General features: G+C 40.4%; 1 protein-coding gene across 1 annotated transcript; it reads left to right on the top strand.

Annotated features, from left to right (window-relative positions):
• Nucleotides 1-4,944: 4,944 nt before the first annotated feature.
• SLC25A17 (solute carrier family 25 member 17) lies at nucleotides 4,945-21,401 on the top strand. The gene is made up of 9 exons (XM_038154992.1): nucleotides 4,945-5,130; nucleotides 8,872-8,932; nucleotides 9,933-9,999; nucleotides 12,376-12,527; nucleotides 13,574-13,690; nucleotides 14,371-14,516; nucleotides 16,393-16,488; nucleotides 20,238-20,320; nucleotides 20,785-21,401. The coding sequence occupies exons 1-9, from the start codon at nucleotides 4,975-4,977 to the stop codon at nucleotides 20,930-20,932; spliced, it is 1,026 nt and encodes a 341-aa protein (XP_038010920.1). The 5' UTR covers nucleotides 4,945-4,974; the 3' UTR covers nucleotides 20,933-21,401.
• The last annotated feature ends 458 nt before the right edge of the window (nucleotides 21,402-21,859 follow it).

Consider the following 21,859-nt stretch of genomic DNA (forward strand, 5'->3'; position numbering starts at 1 on the left):
TATAATCTGGCACATTTTTTCTCTAGTCTCTTGTGTGAAAACTTTTCAAACTAGATAAAGCAAGATTCTGAACTGGAATTAATTACTAGCCTTTACCAAAAAAAAAAAAAAGACCAGAAAAATGTACATTTAGAACAGATGTTAAACATTTATCAAGTGTCTGAGGGAAAAAGCAACATCAAGGCACCAAAAAATTGTGTTTGACAATTACTTAGTCTATGTAAAACTAAGGGTGGCTGAGGGACATTTGGTCTAGTTGGGTTGAGCAAGTACCATGATAGGAGGTTAAATCTAATAATGACAAATGCAAGTAATTTAAAAGAAAAAGAATTTCAACTTTTCTGATATCCCTGGACCTAGATGAAGTGCACAGGGAACATTCTGCATCATTGCAGAGGCTCAGTCAAAATTGGTTCATGCAAAGTTCACACACACATGTGCTTTTAGATGCATGAGTGATTACAATGGCTGCTTCTGGAAGAGGCTGGTTCTGCCTTTGCCTTAATACCTAAGCCTGATCTTGACAAGTTGGTGTGATCAAATTGCTCTGTTTAATGAACTCAAATTGTCAGCACATGCAATCTCATTTGTTAACTTCTAGTTGCTTTATCTATGATATACGAGGAGCATGATCCAGTTTATCCACCTTCTCTGAGAGATAAAGTTTTGCAACAGATTCAGAAAGTAATTTTGGAAGTAGTAATTACATTCTGTCATTCTGTCTTGACATGTTTGGACTCTCTAAATGAATTGAATTTCTGGGCAAAAATAAAGGAGATATGCATTTCAGTTTTGTTTGTTTGTTTTTTTTTTTAATTAATGTTAGAATAAGGAGAGTACAAGGGTAGAAATACTTTAAGTTCAGAGTTCAATCTTTACTTGCAAAGGTAGGACACAGTGCAGAGGAGGTAAGTTTGACCTCTGGAGTCACCAACAGTATCCTCATTCCTTGTCATGAATCAGAAACTAAGTTTGGGTCAGCCAAAGAAAATCCATCAAGAGTAAATTTTCTCAAGATTGATTACCTCCCTGTACAGGAACCTACAGAATTTTGCACGCAAGAAATGACAGAGATGCAGGTCATGTACAGAAAATATGTTTGTACTTGTAGTTGTTTAATTTAGTTCACTTCTTCCAGGCTTTCCAGTAGAATTGACAGATTTGAGGAAAGGTAGGTGGTTTGGGCCGTCTGTCGTTCCTTAAACCCCACTTGTGCATGTTATGTGTTTGCCTGGAAACCTTTGGATTTGTGGCATTTATGTGCAAACCTTAAGGCCATGTCTTCAGGAAACCTTTTATGTAGATAGCTTGATGCAGGTTTTTAGGGACCTGCCTTTTGTTTTCCCATGATAGAATACAAGGCACGTTACAGATTAAGTTTAACTTAATCTGTAGCGTGCCCTCATATTTCTTGGACAGCTTCACTAGGTCTGTATGTTCCAACAGTAAAGTAAGTTGCTTTTAGAATATTGCAGTTTTTGTGTTACCTGTTAATACTCTGTTTTGCAATGTATACAGGGCACAGTATTGTATTAAGAATATTGCTAAATACAGTAGAAATAGGGTAGAGTTATTTGGGTGCATGTTTATGATGGAATTCCAGTCTGCAGAACAAACTGACTCTTTGGTGAAAGCTTCCCTTCACACAAGGGGGACAAAACCCCAAAGAACAGCAGTAATCGGGGTCTGTGTCCTGTTTGAGGCATTTCTCCCAAAAGCTTGTGGACCTGATTGTGTGGTCACTTTTTGCATAATTGTTCTCTGGATTTGTAAAGCTGCTCCTGCCTGCTTTAGTGACAGGAGATAGCCAGTGACCTGTGTACACCTTAATTCTAAATTAAGGCCTGAGTCTTTTGTACGTAGGAGTGTGTCACAGGTGAGTTATTAAGAGTGTATCAATGTGTGTGTAACTAAAAACCTTTTATTAATGATTAAATGATGATCAAAGATAATTAATTGAGACCTAAATGAAAAGGGAATGATGATAGAATTGTTATTAAGCAATAATTGAACAGTAATTTAACAATGTTTTAAATTATTGTTTAAGCAATAATTTACACTCTAGTCAAACACTCAACTACTTACTGTACATCTAATAATTAAGCTATAGCTAGATTTATAAAAGCTGCAGCAAGTATACAATATACTTTAAGGCTTAATGTAAAATGTCACTTCCCTCATTATAGATCTCAGATGTTTGGTAAGGGGCTCCTTCAACCTTGAGCATTAACCTTAGGAGCCATCCCTGTCTGAGGGGACATCATTGCATCATTGCTGAGCAGCCTGCTGCTGTGCAGGAGAGCCCAATGGGCTCATGGGGGCTACAGACATTTATTTTGAGGTTAAAATGACTGACTCATAGTCAGGGCCCCTTTTGGTGTACGTGCAGGTGTGCAGCTGTAGCAGTTTCAGTTCTGTCTAGTCCCAGCTCAGGCTGGTGCTGATCTCCTGATAAGAGAGGCCTGAACTCTTTGTTCCTGGATAAGATATGGCTGAGGGTGATTCTCGGGGTTTGCACTGCAGGGATGATGATTTCATTATTTCAGTCAGGTCTCCTTTTGGTGATGCGTGAACCAAAGTACTGTCACCCAGTCAGAAGGGGTGCATCCAGCACAGGGATCTTGCATTATTAAAAAAAAAAAAAAAAGATCTGTCAGTGGTATCAGCATTGTATAAAAGAACTGTGGTCCCTTAGGTCACTGGTATCAGCATCTGAAGTCTGACTACAGGAATGTGCTGGAGCACTGCACTGGAAAATTATTTTTCTCCAACTGAAACATTTGCATTAGGTAGAGTAGCCTGTGTTCTTTATAGCTGCCCTCCCTCAGAGAAAATAGTGGGGTTTTCCTCACAGAAGGGTAGAGACAGGGGGTCTGTTAACAGCCACCTGATGAAGGAACATCTCAAAAGGAATGGCTTACCCCCATTGTGTGATAGAAACTCTTGGCAAGAGTGTAATGTTACAACTGCCCTGCCCTTGTTTAAGTAATGGATGGTATGGTGATTCCTACCACAGATTTAAGCACTAGGAGCCCTTGCAGCTCAAACAAGAGGCAGCTGGGGAGTTGAGGCTGAAGGACTAGGAATTGCAATTATGAAGAGAAAGTTATGAAATTATTCTTTCTTTCAGAAAGAGAGAACAAGATATAATGGAGTAACAGCAGAGACCAAAGAGCCCAGGGGTAACATGATACAAAGCTAAAATTCATTCCTATCTTTAATTATAGTCTTTTTCTGAAGTATAGGTGAAACTAACAAAAGGAGAGTGATTATTGACACAGACAAATCCTTGAAGCAACCTGCAAACCAGTATAAGACATGAGAATAGCAAAAACCCCAGCAGGATATGAACAGACATGGGAACAGACATCTCCCAAGTGCTCTTATGAATTGGGGCATGTTCAAACTCATTTAATTTCCTCAGCTCCTTCATACATGTGGAACCTCTCCTACATAAAAGTTTAAAAGGAGGCTGTAGGATTATTGATATTTTCCCGAACTGTGAGTCTGATAGCCTTGTTTCTGTGTGCCCTAACTGCAGTGAGCCATGGCTCCCCTGTGCTTTGGCCAGCTACTTCTGTCTAGTGTGGTCTTGCCAGGACTTCTCACTCCACCCTCAGCTACCACAGGAGATGCTCTGCTCGTAGCTGGTGCTTCAGCTGCAGGCTCTCAGCATGACAGCAAAGGAGGAGCAAGGGCTTGCGGACTGGGAAAAGGGGTAAACAAAACAGAATAATAGAATTGTTTAGTTTGGAAAAGACCTCTTAGTTTGAGTCCAACCACAAACCCAGCACTGCCACATCCACCACTAAACCATGTCCCCAAGTGCAATATCTACATGTCTTGTAAATACCTCTGGGGATAGTGACTCAACCACTTCCCTGGACAGCGTGTTCTAGTGCTGGCTAGTGCCTTCATTAAAGAATTTCTTCCTAATATCCAGTATAAACCTCCCCTGGTGAACTTGAGGCTCTTCTTTCCTGTAGTTTCTTTTCTGGGAGAAGAGGCCGACCCCCGCCTTGCTACAATGTCCTCGAAGGTGTAGAGTGCAATAAGATCCTCCCGAGGGTCCTTTTCTCCAAGCTAAAGATCTGCTGGTGCTTGAAAATGCATCAGACTTGATTGATCCACATGGAAAAAGAAGAAACTATTGTCTTGAAAAAGTGTTACTTTGAAGATACCAGACTAAGTAGGTAGAAGGGACTGTAGTTAGCAAAAAGCAAAATCAGAATGTGAAGTTCAGTATTGCTTCCTCGTTGTAATTAAATGCTTACGTTAAATATTTGGGAAAGGGAATCACAGAGTCACAAAAGGAGTCGTGTTGAAAAGGGACCGCAGTGGGTCATCTGGTCCAGCCTCCCTGTTTGAACAGGGTCATCCCAGAGCACATGATTGTGCTTCTGGGTCCTTTTCAATTCAGACTGTTCTGTGACTCTCAAGTGAAATCGCTAAAAATAAAAAAAAAAGAGTAAATAATGGCACTATTGCTATTAAATATGGCACAGGCTGTGTCCAGAGGGTTCTGGAACATCTTCAGTGAGGGAGATTCCACAACCTGTCTGGGCAATCTGTTCTAGTGTGCGGTCACTTCATAGTAAATTAATTCTTCCTCATATTCAGGGGGAACTTCATGTGCATCAGCTTCTGCCCGTTGTCCTTTTGCTCTTATCCTAATCCTTGGTACCACCGAGGAGAGCCTGCATCCCTCCTCTCACCACGCTCCCTTCAGATGCTGACAGCCACTGATGAGGTCCCGTCTCGCTGGCCTCGTCTCGAAGAGAAGCGAAGCTGCTGGTGGAGAGAAAAGGCGCTATCGCAGTTACAGAGGGAGGAACAGGAAGGCATTTCCCGGGTAGCCTGACGCTGTGTATTTCCGAAAAGCCCCAGGCACGATCCCGCTCCCCTCCGCCGGTTCCCCCGGCCGCGGGGCGGGCGCGGGGCGGGGCCGCGGGCGCACGTGACAGGGCGGGTGCCATGGCGGGCGCGGGGGCGGCGCGCGGCTCCCCAGAGCTGGCCGGGGCCGCGGGGCCGCCGGGCCGGGCGGAGCAGCCGCCGCCGCCGCCGAGAGCCGCCGCGATGTCGTCCGTCGCCTCCTACGAGAGCCTGGTGCACGCCGTGTCCGGCGCCGTGGTGAGCGAGCGGGCCGGCGCCGGGCGGGGGGCCGGGGCCCGGCGGGCGGAGCGGCCGTGCCGGGCTGGCGGGGGGCGCGGGCTGCCGGCAGCCTTTGTTCGGCCGGGGCGGGCCGGGGAGCCGGCGCGGGGCTTGGCCAAGCCGGAGGCCGGCGCCGGGCCTGAGCAGCCGGAGCCGCCTCTGAGCCGGCGGGAGCTGCACTGAGCTGCCCCTCAGAAAGCCGGGTTGGCGCAGCCGGAGCTGGGCATCCCTTCAGCGGGGGAAATCTAAGCTCAGGCAGAGGGGCAGCACCTCTGCTGTGTAACCCGAGAGCCGCAGCAAGCATCCTCCTGCCACGGCCTCGTAAGCGCTTGGGAGCTGCGGAGGGTGAGGCAGCGCATGGATGCTAATCGAAATGTAAAGCGGGCACAGTGCAGCCCGAGGAGGCTTGTGCCGATTACTGAATTCAATTTTTCATGTGGCGCTTGTAAATCAAAAAGACGCATTTAATTTATGTAGATTTCCTAGTGTGCCCAACCCTTGAAATTCTCTTTTCAGAGTGCTAGCTCTAAATAGTACATCGGTCTTCTGCTTTTTTAAGCGCATGTAGCGTACTGATGGATAGAAAGAACTCCTTGCGTCTCCTATAGAATGAAAGTTGCTAAATGCCATTGAACGATAAACGCTGGAACAGGCTGCCGAGGGTGGTCATGGAGTCTCCCTCTCTGGGGACATTCAAAACCCGCCTGGATGCATTGCTATGTCGCTTGCTCTGGGTGACACTGCTTTGGTGTGGGGTGTGTTAGACTGGGTCGTCTCCAGGAGTTCCTTCCAACCCTGACAATTCAGTGATTCTGTTATAAAGGCTGATTCTAAAAGGAAAAACAAGGCTTTAAGGGATGTTTTTGTTTTATTATAAATAAACACAAGATTTTTGTGTGCTCTGTAAATTGTTTTATGTCTGCTTACTTAAACATCAAAGGCAGTGGGGATTTTGTTTCCACTTTGAAAAAGTGGAGCTTTCTCTTTTGCTGCCTTCTGCAGAAGTCAATGATACTTTCTAGACCTTGCTGTTCGCTTCTCCCTTCAAATACAGATTGCTGTAGCCAGGCTGTGCCCCTGAACAAAGTTTGTGGTGTGAACCAAGCTTATAAATCCAGCCATAAACTCAGAACCATGTTGAGCTAACGCATCAGAAGCACATGTCAGACCACAACATGATAACTTCTGTTTGTATTCTAATATACTGAAAGCTGATATACCTTCTAGGTAATCTAGTCAAATTTGAGGTGAGGGAATAGTTTTGTGAACAGTAAAAAAAAAAAAAAAAACCAACGCAAAACAGTGCTTGATTTCCTGTGAACTTTAATTGAATTACATAAATATTCTTTTACTGTGCATGTAGCTACAACATAATCTTCCTGTTGCAAAAGCTGTAGGGATAAGAATTTTATGGGAGTATTATAGAGCAGTCAGGCTGCTTATTGGCTGAATGGTGGCTGAAAAATAGCAGTTAAACTTTTTTATCTGTTTCACATTTTTTGTTATTACTATTTTTTATAAAGCCAAGCTTCAGGCTGTGGTCCTGCACACAGGACCACACACCTTTTTGGCAGCAGTCACCTCAGGCCATTTGTTCTGGCCACCTCTTGGCTACTGCACAGTTGTTTATGGGGTGCTGTGGCTGGTCAGTGAATTGATATGACTGAAGAAGTAGCCCAGTGGAAAAAGTTGTTTTTCAGCCAGATTAGTTTCTGTGCCTGCTTCATTGTGTAGGTGCCCAGAAAGTTATGCTGCCAGATTGGAGGAGGCAGGGGTGCAAATACAGTTGACCAAGAGCCTGGGATTACACGAACCAGTCTGTACCTGTCCCTGTGATTATTCAGTGGTAATGTGACTTGGCAAACCACCGAGATCCAGTGCTGACAGGGTGGTGGTGGGAAGGCTGACAGTGAAGCCTCACCCTTCCAGCCGTGCAGGGTAATACATGGCAGCATCTGTTCTGCACTCACTAGTATAATTTTACCTGCTGGTTTCAATGCAGTTTAGCAAGGAATCTGAGTCCCTCTTGAGGGCTTTTGTTGTTGGGGGAAGGACTGGTCCTGCTTATCCCTCTTTTCCTTTCTTCTAGCCATGAAATCCTGTGTCTTCCCTGTGATGCTTCTGGCAGCCTCCTCATCATGTAGTTGAGTTGTTCCATTTGTAAACTCAGCAGAAAAGTAACTTGGCTTTTCTGTTTCCCTCAATTTAGCAAAAGAAGGGGAGAGGGTACAAATTGGTTTTTATGTGCAATGATCTGTCAGGTCAGTTTGGTTATCTCATGACATTCTTTTGAACTACAGTTCTATATAAGTTTTAAGCCAGTTTGAGACAGTCAAGCGCTGGAATAGGCTGCTGAGAGAGGTGGTCAGTGCGCCATGCCTGTCAGTGTGTACGAGGCATTTGGGAAATGCACTTAATGTGCTTTAGCTTTTGGTCAACCCTGAAGTGGGGTGGGGGGCAGCAGGACTAGGTGATCATTGCAGATCCTTTCCAACTGAAATAGACTCTTCTGTATCTTGTGGCCACACATCCATTGTGTCCTGTGTGACACTACCCGACTATTTCCTCATTTCCAGTTTCTAATTTTCAGTGCAAGTGTGTGTGTGTGTTGCTGCTGCTGCATGGTGCATTGCATTGAAACTAGGATCCAGGATAAATCTCACTTTGGGAGGATAGTAGCAGGGGCAGGCTGGAAGTTGTAGTGACTGTGCAGTCTTGCTCTGTGTGTAGGTGTAACTGCTTTTTGTGGCTGTCTTCAAAATTGTGGTAATGCAGCTCCCATTAGGAGGAGTATTGTGGCTCTTTCTGGCACTTTTTTTGTGCTGGCACTAACCTTCTAACTGAGATACACTTTTTAGAAACATTCAGTCAGATGGGTTCAATTAATCCACTTGCTTTCCAGCTGGGTGTACATGGTAGGTGAGAATAATACAACACAGGACAAGTACATAGGAGAGCAGAATGAGCTGTTTTGGCAAGAGCCCAAACTAAATGGGTTAAAATAACCAGGTAATTGTGGCCAAATCTTACATATGCTACCTAGTGCTATAAATACTGGAGAAACTTAAGTCTGGTTAAGGCTTTAACCCAGAATTGTTTTAGTGTGGAAACACCACCAGAAAATTAATCCTCCGTTGCTGGCTATAGAGCTCGGTCCAAGCAGCCTGCTGAGGAGCTGGAGTATTTACAGAGGCAAAGCTCACTTAAATGTATGGCATAAGAAAGCTGTAGAAAAGCTCAAGTCATGCTGTGCACTGTAGTTTAAACGCAGCATTGAGTGACTTGCTGTATCCCAAACCTTCCCACCATTTAAACAGTTTGCATGGCTGCTAACAGAAGAGGTGCCACAGCTTTAGCAGCCACCTGATGCATGGAAAGCATGTTTACACCAAGCTAGGGCCTTTTTGAGGCTAATAGGAGGTAGAGAAAGTTAAAAATTTATTTTCTGATGCCCACTAGATCAACTTTCAGGCTTCAAAAACTTTCTCTTTTGGCAAAAAAGCTTTTAATGGTTTTAATTTTAGCTTGATTTAATGCAAGAGAAAAATAACCCTCATTTGTAAGTACGGGACAAAAAATGTGTTATGTGCGGAGTTTATCCCCTTTTTAAACTTACTCAGCAGACTGATTTGTGGGTGAGAAGTGAAGGGTTACAAAGAGTCCAGCAGGCACTGTATAAGCAACTGATACACTATACAGCCAGTTTATTTTGTTTTTCAGGGCAGTATGACTGCAATGACTGTATTTTTTCCTTTGGATACAGCTAGGCTTAGACTTCAGGGTAAGTGTCAAAAATCTAGTTTCTTTGTACAATGGCATTTCTGTTCATCTTGGCCTGGGCACTCGCGAGGGTGGTTGTAGAGGGGGTGTTCTACATGAACAGGAGTCTTACTTGCGTCATAGTAACACTGTTTTTCCAGCTGAAGGTAATTCTTCCTTTTGAAAGTTGGGCAACATTTTAATTAGCTGAAAAGGCTGTTTGCTCTGTGGCTTTTAAATGATGATCTAAGACCAAAGCCAAAAACAAAGATGCGAGATTGCACAGGATTATATTTGTGCATTGTTGTTTTTGGTTGCTGAGAACACTTCAAAATGCAGGGGCGATATAATGAAAAACAAGTCTAGAATTATTCTAGAGGGTGGTTTAAAGGGAAAAGTCAGGGTTAGAATTGGGATTAGGAATATCCAATATTTACAGAAATGCATCTGGAGTATAAACTGTGTTGTTCTAAAACTCTATCTTCTAATCAAAAGTCACAGACTCAACAAGCATTTTAGAGCTATGACTAAAGCTCTGTTAAGAACTGGAGGCAGATTATCAGCCAGGTCGTCAGAAGTATGTGGTTGAGAAATGAATAGCTTTCAGTGCAGGAAGAGACTGCTTTGCCAAGGCTTAGCCGTTTGCAGATGAGCTGCAGGAGATTGCTCTGCTACTGGTGCTAGTCTGCTGTCCAAGGAATAACTTTGAGAGCAGTTAGGCAGGCCTGATTGTAGCCCTCTACCTAAGGGAACCTACTTTCAGTTCATGTTGCAACTACTAGGAACTGGTGATTATAGATACTCTGGAGCACCACAGAACCTGTCAGTCTGAGGAAGAATAAAAAAAGGAAGTAGTCTTACCTAGCAAATGAAAGTAAGGAGAAATAGGGTATTTCTATCCTTTATAAGGGAGAATAAACATGTGCTGCTTATAGGGTATATTCAGAATTGCAAGGATAAGGACTTGAAAAAGAGTGCTAAAAATTTGAATAATCTAAAAGTTTGATTGTTTTGCTTTCCAGTTGATGAAAAGCGGAAGTCAAAGACAACACCGGCTGTCCTTTTGGAAATAATCAAAGAGGAAGGCCTGTGAGTAGATACTGATTTTCTGTTTGTCTTCATGTAGATAAGTTCTAAAACTAATTTGAATATGCTTTTAAAGTGGAACACTTAAAGGCCTGTATCTGTGTGGACAGATTTTTATTCCAAATTGAAATGTCTCCACACAAGTGTGATATGACTTATGACTCTTATGTGTTCATCTTTAGCTAACTAGGATTAACTTTCTTGAGCACCTTATGCAATTGATCTGTTCAGTGATGTAACTGTGCCTTCATTAGTGAGGTAGCTGTGCCTCCTCAGAAATGCAAATGTACCTTCATATACCTGATCAACCAGCTTTGTCTCCCTGGATTCTTGGGTGTGTCAGTTTCTCAATAACCTAGATGAAACTCCTGGACAACTGAGCCACCTTCAAGAGAACTGAGGCATGTTTCCCATTTGGAAGGTTTTTATCTTCTCCTAAGCATGTAGAAGTAAAGAACACATGACACTTTATGCTGGTGGGATTCAAAGTCTATCTAAAAGCAGTTTACTTCAGCTGTGCTGTGCTTTAGTATTTGTCATAGTGTGAGCTGGCTGGGAAGAACAATTTTATGCCTGTCCTTGTTAAAAGTATTTTCCTAACGGATCCCTGGAACTCCTAAGTAGACTAATGCTTCCAGGACATTAAAGCTGACAAAAGTTTAACTTGGCCCATAATGCAGTGTCACATCTGAATTTGGGCAGATGTATGCATGAGGAGTTCTCTGCCAGCTGATCTGTCTTGTTCACATTCCCACATTACCTCTGTCACATGAGGGTGGCAAGTAAACTTCAATTAAAAGAAAAAAGTAAAAAAAAAGACATAGTTAACTGAGGCGGAAAGACTGCAGAAGTGGTCATCCTACTTTGCCTTTGAAAGACAAAAATCAGTAGCTCTGGCAAGAGAGGAACATTGCTTCTTCCAAAGGTATTGGGAAGGCCTGGGAAAGCAATGGTACTAATTTAGAGAAGTGTCTGAAATAACAAAAAAAAAAGTCCAAACAAACAACAAATCTGAAATATGATGTGAGATCATAAACATCTTGTTCACATTAGCTTGTAGAGTCTTGTCTCATTACCATACTCTCGTGAGACTGCTTTTCTTGTCTAGATAAAGCAAATAGGTTGAGCTGAAGGACTTCCTGCAGAAGTTCATCAAACAGCTTTCTTCCCTGCACTTCCATCCTTTTCTAGGTGATCTGAAATGTGTTCACTAGTGTACATCAAGTTTTTTCAAGATTGCAGTGAATCATGGATGCTGCTATTGACAACTTAAGTCATTAAAATAAACTCATGGGTTTTGTTTTACTTTCATGTTTTGTACTATAAGATGTTTCATTTGAAAACCATCAGAAGTCATTCTTAATAAATCAACCAAGCCCAAACTAACACTCAGTTAGCGGACATAAACCCTAGAGGATGTTTCTCTCTTTTCCAGCACAGAAGAGATAGGTAATATAAGAATTTGTTTTAATTTGGTTTATGAATAACTGCATAGTCAGTTAATTTGTAACTGTATGGTAAGCTAAGCCTGTAACTTCAGAAGCAATTGTAACAAATAAGGTGTATTCCCAGCTACATGGGAAGGAGAAGCACTTGATGGATTTGAGATGAAAAAGTAGCATTTACATTTTAAGAAAAGTCAGATGTGGTGTTTACCAGCCCTGCATCTTTTACAGTCTTATTGGAGATCCTTAAATTCTACATACTCCCAGTATTTAATGAATTCTAAAGAGCCTCCATAGTTACTGCTGTTGGGGTGGTTTTTTTATGCTTTTAACATGATACCAGCTCTACAGCTGTTGTGTACAACTCCAGTGAAGGCGTGTTTCAGTATCTTTTTTTGGATGTGTTGTAGAATGTGTTGGGAATGTAGGACTGTTTTACAGGATCATCAGGCCTGTCAGAGAAGGGAGCTTTGTTAGGCAGATGTTACAAAATCATTCCTGAATCAAGACAGGTTTAGATGATAATTCAGTTTTTTGTATGTGATTAATCTATATAAATTTATCTAGGTAATGTCTTTTTCTTACTTACCTAACTGATTTGCCCTAGATTTTACAGTAAGGCATTTGTTAGAAATTCTTCCTGCCTGTGTATCTTCTGTCCCCAGGTTGCATCCTTTGCCAAACTCTCCTAGGAGCAGTATATGAATTTCAGTAACTAGTCTTCAATTTTTAAATTTTGTCTGAGAATCCAGATACTTTTTTTCCTTACTCAGGAGTTAAGTATGGTTTGTTACCATTGCTGATAAAGACATATCTAGGTAGTACTTCCTGTAGTACACAGCATTGTATCTCTGGGATCCTCCACCAACACAAAATCAGCCAGATCACATAAATACTTTGCTGATTCTTACTGTGACTTTTTGCTCTCCATTAGGTTGGCACCGTATCGAGGATGGTTCCCTGTTATCTCCAGCCTTTGCTGCTCCAATTTTGTTTATTTTTATACATTTAATAGTCTTAAAGCCCTCTGGGTCAAAGGTCAGCATTCAACCACTGGAAAAGACTTGGTTCTTGGGGTTGTTGCAGGTAATGCTTTAAAATCTCCATTTTGTCAAGCATGTACTTTTGGTATATTCTATCTAATGATTTTCTTTATGAAGTCCTTTGGAGGCCACACTGAGTGCTCATGCCTCCCACTGCATGCAGACCTGCCTCTTTCTGATTGCTCCTCTGCGTCATCCCTGCCTCCTAGGGAGATGCATAAACCATTCCCGTTGTGAATTCTGGCACAAAGCGCAGTGTTCTTGTGGCTTAGGATGATATTTGTGTCTGATGTGGTGCTTATCTAAGCATCATCGCTAAGATGCTGAAGACAAGTGGCAGGGAGAGGTGATAGTTGGGTTTTTTTCCAGAGGAAAAGATATATGCCAATTTTGAAATAATTTCAATTACGGTAAGAAATTTTAATGTAAGCATTTGGGTGTCAGTTCAGACTTGGTTTTGGGTTGTCACCTGAAAGTGACAGGAAGTTTCTAGATATATGCAGGTCCAATGGGACCATATGGGGTTTTTTTTTTCTATCCTCTTATGTGGATGCTGCAGTGCCTTCTTTGAAAGGATGATAACATTAGTGACTTTCTAGCATGCTTAGTGTGAAAAGTTACCACTGTGGGCTCGGTGTTTGCTAGTGATATTCTTCAGGGACTATTGCTCATGTGAATGCATAGAATCAAGCCGACTAAAAAAAAAAAAAAAACCAAAAACAACAAACCAACCTGTAAAAAAGACCCCTGGGTTTGGGGTTTTTTTGGGGGCTGGGGAGGAGTTGGTAGTTTCTTATAGTTTCACTGTAGGTATAATGACTGTCTGAATAGCTGGTGGAAGTAAGGAAGGAAATTCTTAAGCTGGCTGTATGTCTGTGGTAAGATTCCATGTAAATATATTTTGGAATGAAGGCAACAAGAATTAGGGTATGAATTACCATTTACTTTTCCCATATGCTGTGTTGGTTTTATTCCTTCTTCCTACCAGAAATTTCAGTAGCCTGTGAACCAGAGGGAGAAAAGGGGATAAGAAAACATTTGAAATTTTCTTTTTCATGCTGATTTTCTTTGTGCTGTGTTTTGCATTAGGAGTAGTGAATGTACTCTTGACCACCCCTCTCTGGGTAGTGAACACACGCCTGAAACTGCAGGGAGCAAAATTCAGAAATGAAGACATTGTACCAACCAATTACAGAGGCATAATAGGTAAGCACCTGTTGCTGTCTTTAGCCAAAGAGAAGTTCATGAAATGAAATGTATCAAGGTCTTCAAAGACTTTTGTTCATCTAACTGGTTTCACCCTGTAATCTCTATGCTACTCTGTCACTTTGCAGTCATTGAGTTTTACAGGAAACTGGACTTGGCTATTTGTGATGGTAATTAAGAGTTTGCAGTGTGCACTCCTGTAACTAAAATACCTTTTGCAAGGGCAGATATGTTATCATACAGATAATGGAGCAGCAGTGAGCCCCATGAAGTGGTAGCTTGGAGTCTCAGTTTGGACAGACAGTCTGAAAATTAAACTGCACTCACCTTAATGTCTTAATCACTCACATGTTTAGACTGTCTTCCTTTTAAAACCAACCAAATAAACATTACTGTTATTTTGAAGAAAGTTTGGAAGACCTTAATGTGGATGCCACACTTGAAAAAGAAAAAAAAAACAAAAACAGGGACTGCCTGAGCAGATAAGTTGTGTTTATGTTAATGACGATGTCACTACCTTTCTCTTAACTTCTGGATTAAAATGGCTTGCATAAAGGACTGCAGTGGATTTTTATACACTTCAAGGAGTGTTAGGCTTTAAGAGTAACTTCTCATATCTTTTATATTCAAAGTTTTGTACTCAAAATGTTAATGATTTTTTTCCTCACATTTTGTCTCAGATGCCTTTCATCAGATAGTACGAGATGAAGGAGTCTTAGCTCTGTGGAATGGTACTTTCCCCTCCTTGCTGCTGGTCTTCAATCCTGCCATACAGTTTATGTTTTATGAAGGCTTTAAACGAAAGCTTTTGAAAAAGCAGCTGCAAGTGAGTATGTTTTGAGGCCAGATGATGAGCATGCTCTGTTATCAGATAGGTTTTTTGATATGCATCATTTGAACAAATTCAGAATGTGGGTTTGGTTTTGGTTCTTGTATTTCCAAGTGGTTTTTTGAATTAGTGTGTCTCAAAAGGGTTCAGCATCATGAAATGATATGGGAATCTTTCATGTCCCTAGGGAAGAGATTCCTGTAATTAATTCTTCTACCTGTAAAAATAGAACCGAACCTCTTGCCCACATTTCCTTGCATATGTTCACAGGTCTTGATTAAAAGTAGAGATTTCAATTCTAATTTATCTTTTATAAGTCTTTACATACTGACTGTTTTGAAGCCTGCTTTTAATCCTTTTTGCAGTAAATAATAACCTTTTTTTTCTTGAAGACCTCAGTTTTTCAATATAATTTTTCCGGGAATGGACACTAGAATTAAGCATAGCATTGCAACCATTCCTTCCTGATTTTCTAAATAAAAGTGCAATTGCTTTTCTGTCCCTGCTTTATACTGCTCTTCTTTTTCCTTATTCTTTTTCCTTGTCTATATCAGATATAGAATCTCAGCTGAACTCATGTTCCTTTTATGTTCCAGCAAACTGGAAAGCATTTGTATGACATTTTCAGATAATGTCATAACATAATGTATCTTTAAGATGCTTTGCTGTTAATTTGTGATTTTAGAATGTTAGGTTATACCAGTATGTTACCAAGCCATCTTGTTTTTCCTCAAGACATAGTGAGATTATTTTTACCTGGGATTTTGCATCATCAGTGAGGCTTGTTTTTTTTTACTGTCTTTAGTTAATACTGCAGCTGTAGCACCCTATTTGTACCTGATGGATCTACTCTGTTACATTATGCACATTATTTTAATGATGAGCTTAGCTTCCATCTGCATTGTTATTTTCTTGTTGGCTAATAACATACTTATTTCTGTATTTATTTCTTGTATTTCTTTTAAATTACTTAGTTCCACCTTAAATTAGGGCATTTCTTTGTCCATGATCAGTGAAGAGGGGATATATTTTTTTTTTACAGCTAGGAATGGTAATTTTTATTTTGAAAAACATTTTTCTTCCTGTTTGGTCTTTTCCTGGTTGTCCTAAATATATCAGGTTGACCTTTTTAAAGATGTGCATGTGTGAGTGTATTTTTGATTGCAATCAATATATTTTAGAATATATTTTGAGCGTGTTTTGATACGGGCATCTGCTTATGTTCAGTGATTAATTCACTAAACATAAGATGAGATGCACTGTAATCAGCATAGGCTGTAACAATGTATTTGGTGCATCCTGGAGCAGTGTGAGCTTTGGAGCTGAGGGTGGGCTTCAGCAGGGGTTCTTAACTAAAAAGAGATGAGATTTTTAGCCTATGGCATCAAGACTAAAATTGTGCCTGGGAGTGTGATGATTATGTCTCAGGAAATGGAGTGATGTTCAAGGAATCTTTCGCTGTCACCTTTTCACAAGCACCGTATGACTTTTTGGTTTCACTGTTGCAAAAACTGAGATGCTTATTGATTGATGGTATGTTTAAATAATACTTCCTTATCTTTTGTCTACTCTTGGTGCTTTGAAGTGGTCTAATTGTATGGCCTTATATCAACTGTATTTTAGTAGTCTAATTATATTGAGGAATGCAAAAACAGGTGGAATTTACAAATAAACTTAAGATGTGGGAAAGTAAGTTGTTGAACCATAACCAACTCTTTAAAATGAGAAGTCCCTGAGATTTCATGAAATCTTTATGCCAAAGATCCTTAGATAATCTGGTAGCAGGTACCAGTACAGAATCCCCAAATACAAATGGGTAATTGGCTCTTTTGGTACTATGTGGAAGTAAATTTGTTCTTTATCTATTGAACAGCTCACATCTTTGGATGCTTTTGTCATTGGTGCAATAGCCAAAGCAGTTGCCACCACCCTCACTTATCCTCTGCAGACAGTACAGTCAATTCTGCGGGTAAGTAATAATTTCATTTTATGGTAACTCTGCTCTGACTCGGTCTGTATCGTGCAAGCCTTGTTCACGTGGCTTGTTTTTATTTGTGGTAATGGACCCATTGTTTCGGTAGGCGTTTTTTCCAGTGCAGGTCACTGATTAGAATGGCTTTCCTCTTTGGTTTTGACTGAGCTTGATATTCTGGTGCACGTTTGTTTCAAGTAGCTGGTAGGATTGGCAGTGTATTGTATTGGTACAGTGTCCCACAGAAGCTGATGCATTGTACTGCTTTTAGGCACTACAAAAATGTACATTTACTTCTTAGAATATACTTACTGGAATGTACATTTACTACTTGGAAAATGTGTCAAGTGGGAAGTTAAAATTAAATCTTCTAAAACCAGTCTGTTTCCAGATGACCTATGCTAATTAAAAAAAAAAAAATTAAAAGTTCTATTCATAGATTTTGTTGTTCAGATGATGGTCTGACCTTGTCAGTGTCCAGAATGTGATTCATCAGGGGAAGCTGAGCTCCCTCATAAATAATACCTTTAACCACTTGCCTGGCCATGTAGGCTAATTGTAGTGGTAATGGAAACACTTGCATTTAATCTGACTTGCAATTTGTACATAGTCTGGAAAATGCTGCTGCCTTCAGAGTGTACCAATATTGTAATATTGACACAAGACAAAACCAGGGAGTAGGAGGGAAGGGGACCTGGCCATGTGTAAGCATATTGTACTTTAATTTGTGTGTTTTAAGCTCTGTAACAGTTAAATATTAGTAAGTGTTTCCACATGAAATATATTTTCCTACGTAAGGAGGAGCCTTAACTTGCCTGTACAGTAAAGTCATTGTGTATGTACTAAAATTTGGACAGATTTGGAGAATGAGTTGAATTACTGAAAACAAGCCTTCCATGCTAAGAGTATGACTTTTCAGACCTCTCTAATAAGGGAATTTTCATGTTAATTGTTCATCTGTAAAAAGTAATTTTCAAGCAAGTTTTATAATAATTTGTAACTCTAATTAGAGTGTAATAAATGTATCTTGATTTTTCATAACCTGTAAAAAAGTAGTTAGGATGCTATATTTCAAAGCAAGAGGATTTGAATATACTTACTGTGTAATTTTATCAGCAGTCATCTTTTCTGAAGTTTTCATAATTTTTGATGAACTGAACTAATGCTTTCTTTCAGTGCCTCATCCTGTTTCAGCAGCCTGGACACATCTCAGTAGTAGCTAAACTAATAACACAGACTTCTGTTACTGGAGTGGCAGATACAGAAAGACATTTAAGCAAAAATAGCTCTGTTTGGATAAGTTGCAACATCAGTCTGTTTTTAATTTGTGATGCTCCTGTTTCCTTCTGGTGTGAAGGAGAACGGGAAGGAAAGTTGGAGTTGGAGGAAAGCCTGAGCATTGCACAGCAGTGCAGGTTTCATGGGGGTGCAGCCACAGAACAGCTTCAGCTCTCGTTCCTTTCCATGGTTCCTAGAGAAGTGGTTGCAGTCTTGAGGCTTCATGTTTTTTCTGTCTCCATTTAGCTTTTTGAACAAAATTCTTCTGACTCTTAATGATAGTGTGAAAAGAAAAAAAAATCCAGTGCCAGCCCATCCTCTCCCTGTGATGATGGGGAGCACAAGGACCTTGTCTCTAGTTCTGCAGTCATTAGGAGTGACTTCTATCTCTTTGCTCTATGAAAGAATAGCCAGGAGCCCTGGACACATCTGTCGAGGACAGCAAAAATGTGTGTCTGTGACATCTATGCTGTCTAGTTCAGGCTTGCTCTATTTTGTGATGGGTTTTCTAATCTAAAGTTGGCATTGTTCCAGTTGATGAAATTCTTGTCACTCACACGAAGTGATGTAAAAAAGTAAAGGCTTAGTATTTTCAGAATTAATATTCTGCATGAAAAAAAAGTTTCAGGTATTTTTAAAAACAATTTTAGCAGATTTGCACACAAGCTAATACAAGCTCAATATAATGAGTATAAACTTACACATCATAACCAAGTTCTGTCATCAAAGTAGTGCAGAACTTTTTTTTTGTTTTCTTTTTAACCTTAAACCTTTAGAAACTTACTATTTTTTAGAACTTATTTGGGCTCTTTGTAATAAAGTCTCTACTCCTTTGCTTTCAACTCTTTGGCACAGTTTTCTTCTTACTGTCATATAATGAACTGTTATCCTGTGTAATTGACAGTGGTAGCAGCTTCCAGCTCTGCCATTTGGTGTTCCTTCTCCTGGTCATTAGAACTATGTGACACTGGTGTTACTCGTTATGCAGTGAAACTGTTCTTTGGCCTATGTATCAGTGAAGAGCAGATAAATGAAATTTGCCTCTGGAGGTACAGCAATACCATTAATGTTCTCAGTGATCCCAGAAGAAAAAGTTCTCTTTAAAACTGAAGTCTTTTTTTCTCAGTCATAGAGAATGCTAATCCCTTTGGGAAGTCTTCTGCAGTAAACACTGAAGTGTTAACATCCTAGTGAAAAATTAATGATTTTCTTCTCTCTTAATGACCCTTTGTTTGTAGTACAAGAATTGTGCAGTGGTGGAGAAAAGAGGAGAATGAGGCACCTAATGGTGGCGTAGTGTGGAAGCCCATGCATTGTCTGGGCAGTGACTGACACTGTAACTTGGAACCTAGTTAGCAATTTTTGGGGGGTATGTCTGAGTCTGTGACAATAGTTCTTAACATTGATTTGTCAATATCAAACGGGTAGTTGCTGATGAGAAGATTGTGGATTTTGAGTGTATATTTACCTAATAACAGGAGATTTCCACTAGCATTCTGTTGCTGCTGTTTCCACACAAGTTATTAAGACACATAGTAAAGGAACCTCTGTCGCCCTAGCATTCTCTTAAAACTTCTGAGCTGCCTAAATCAGCTGGCATACTTTACCTACTGTCAATGGTAATTTCTTACACCTAAGAAATAGCAGTTGCCTCAACATGATCTGGGAAAAAACTCATCCAACATGCATTGCTCAAGTTCACCATTCTTAGCACAGAAGCTTAATACAGTCTTCAAAAGCTATTAGGCTGTGCTGTTACAAATACAAGTGTGCCAACTCTTGTATATTAATAATTCATAGTTACAGCTAGCTGGCAGTACTATCAACCTGTATCAGATAAAAGTGTCAATGAATGCTAGAAAAGGAGTTGCTGAAATTGCTAGTTTAACTCTATAGCAGCAGCTATCGTGTGTACTGAAAACCAGCTTGGGGATAAGCAAGTGTAGTGAGTAAAAAAAGAAATATTATTTAGGCCGGGTAGGTAGATGAAACAATTTTGAATTCTTCCACAGCAGTTCACACATAAGTGCTCCAAGACCATTGCTGGGCAGATAAATTTTGTGTTTGACTATGCAATCTCAATGTAGTAATGATTTGCAGGTGTGTGAAGGTCTGAATCTTTGTGAAGTGAAAGCTGAGAAAGACAAAAAGAACTTGCTTTGAGTTTCATAACCATAAGACTCTGCACATTATGCTTTTGAGATCTTGAAAACTGCTTCCTCCAGAGCAACTGAAAGAGAGGAAATATTTGTTAGAATCTATCTTAAAACCAAACCAAATCACAGTAGTATGTACAGTTTTAATGTTTGCAGCGTGAGCTTTGGCCTCTGTTCTCTGCTGGTAGTTATGTAACATGGAAAATGTTTAAAGAGATTTAGGATAGGCTCTCCAGATTTCATGCATGTATGATGTTCTCTGCCAGGCACAGTGGGGAAATAGTACAGCAAAATACTCTTCCTTTTTTTCAGTTTGGACGTCACAGGTTGAACCCAGAGAACCGAACACTGGGCAGTCTTAGAAATGTTCTTTACCTTCTTCAACAGAGAGTGAGGTGAGTTTTCCCATTTTTTTTCTCCTACCATGATAGAGAAGACTTGAATATTACTAATATTGTGAAAATGTTGCTGGGTCTGGATTTTGTTTCCTTTTGCCTCCTTTAAACTTGACATTTGAGTCAACCTGGTTTTTGTAATATATTGTAGGATAAGCTGACAAACCCAGATTCTCCTAAATGTCTGTACAGTAATTGACATCAAGGATACATATGGATACTAATTAATTTCACCTCTCAACTTGAAAAGAAACAGGTTTCTTGCAGAGAAGACCTTAAATTTCTGCAAAATTTTTTCTTTAAAATATTACTAAACATAGCTGGCTTAAAGTCAAGAATGGGTTTAAGATTCCTGCAGTTGGTCATTAACTTGTGATATTGATTCTTCTCTGTAGTGTACTGATTTACTTAGAGAAAGCTATTCATGCTTGTTTTCTTGTTTGGTTTTGTTTTCTCCTCCTTAGGCGTTTTGGATTAGTGGGACTCTACAAAGGCCTTGAAGCAAAGCTCCTGCAGACAGTCCTTACTGCTGCTCTTATGTTTCTGGTGTATGAGAAACTGACTGCAGCAACCTTCACAGTCATGGGCTTAAAGCACTCGCGCAGACATTAAAGAGGAACCTATGCCAAAGATTCTGGGCTCTAGAAAACACATTGCATTTCTGAGACCTGGCTGGGTAAACAAAGGGTCCTCACTTTCTCTGCTTCTCTTTTTAGCCACCTTTATCTCCAGTATTTGGAGAAATCTGGAATATGCTCAATGGGACCTGTTGCCATGAATTCAGGGATAGCCCATTCCCTATTGTTCTGTGTACTCACCGTGTTAAGAAAAAAAAACAGAGACCTTATTTAAGCACTTGACATGAAATTTAAACTATTAAGTGATTTGGTTATTTAGTTGATATTCTTGGCAAGAATGATTATCTCCCACTATACTTTCTTCTTTGCCCTCAAATTGTCCTCAACTATTCTTGTATCTTTATCTTCTGTCAGCAGCTGGTGGGGGCTGGTTTTGTGTTATTTTCCTTGACCTGTGTTTGTCACTTCTTATTCAGTTCATTAAAATAATTCATAAAGAATAACATTTTTGGCATGGTTTTCTTTTACCTGCAAGCATGTTTGTGGCACAGGATCTGATGTTGCCCCAAATACCTGGTGGTGAGGTCTCTGAACTGCTGGAATGGATATTACAAGTGAGTGTGCAATCTGTCTTCTTGAATCCAGCTGTTTTGAATCTTGAACATTTTGAATGCAGATACTGGCTAGATTGGAGGAAGATAACCTCTTGCTTTTTCAAGCTGAGTCCCTCAAGCTGCCTCAAGAAAATGGGCTTGCTACAGAAATACATGAAGTTTTGTGACCCTGTTCTTTGTGAGAATATGTGAATTCCATGTTCTTATGCAGACAGGGGCCACTGCTTCAGAAGTGCTATGCCTGCTCAAAAATGTGCTTTGTTTATTTTTCCACTGATATTCCCAGACCATAAAGCCTAAAATGTGTATATTCTAACATGTGGATGTTCTTTTAGCATAGTTTTGGT

This window comes from Motacilla alba, chromosome 1A (assembly GCF_015832195.1).
Source record: "Motacilla alba alba isolate MOTALB_02 chromosome 1A, Motacilla_alba_V1.0_pri, whole genome shotgun sequence".
In the NCBI taxonomy this organism is placed as follows: domain Eukaryota; kingdom Metazoa; phylum Chordata; class Aves; order Passeriformes; family Motacillidae; genus Motacilla; species Motacilla alba.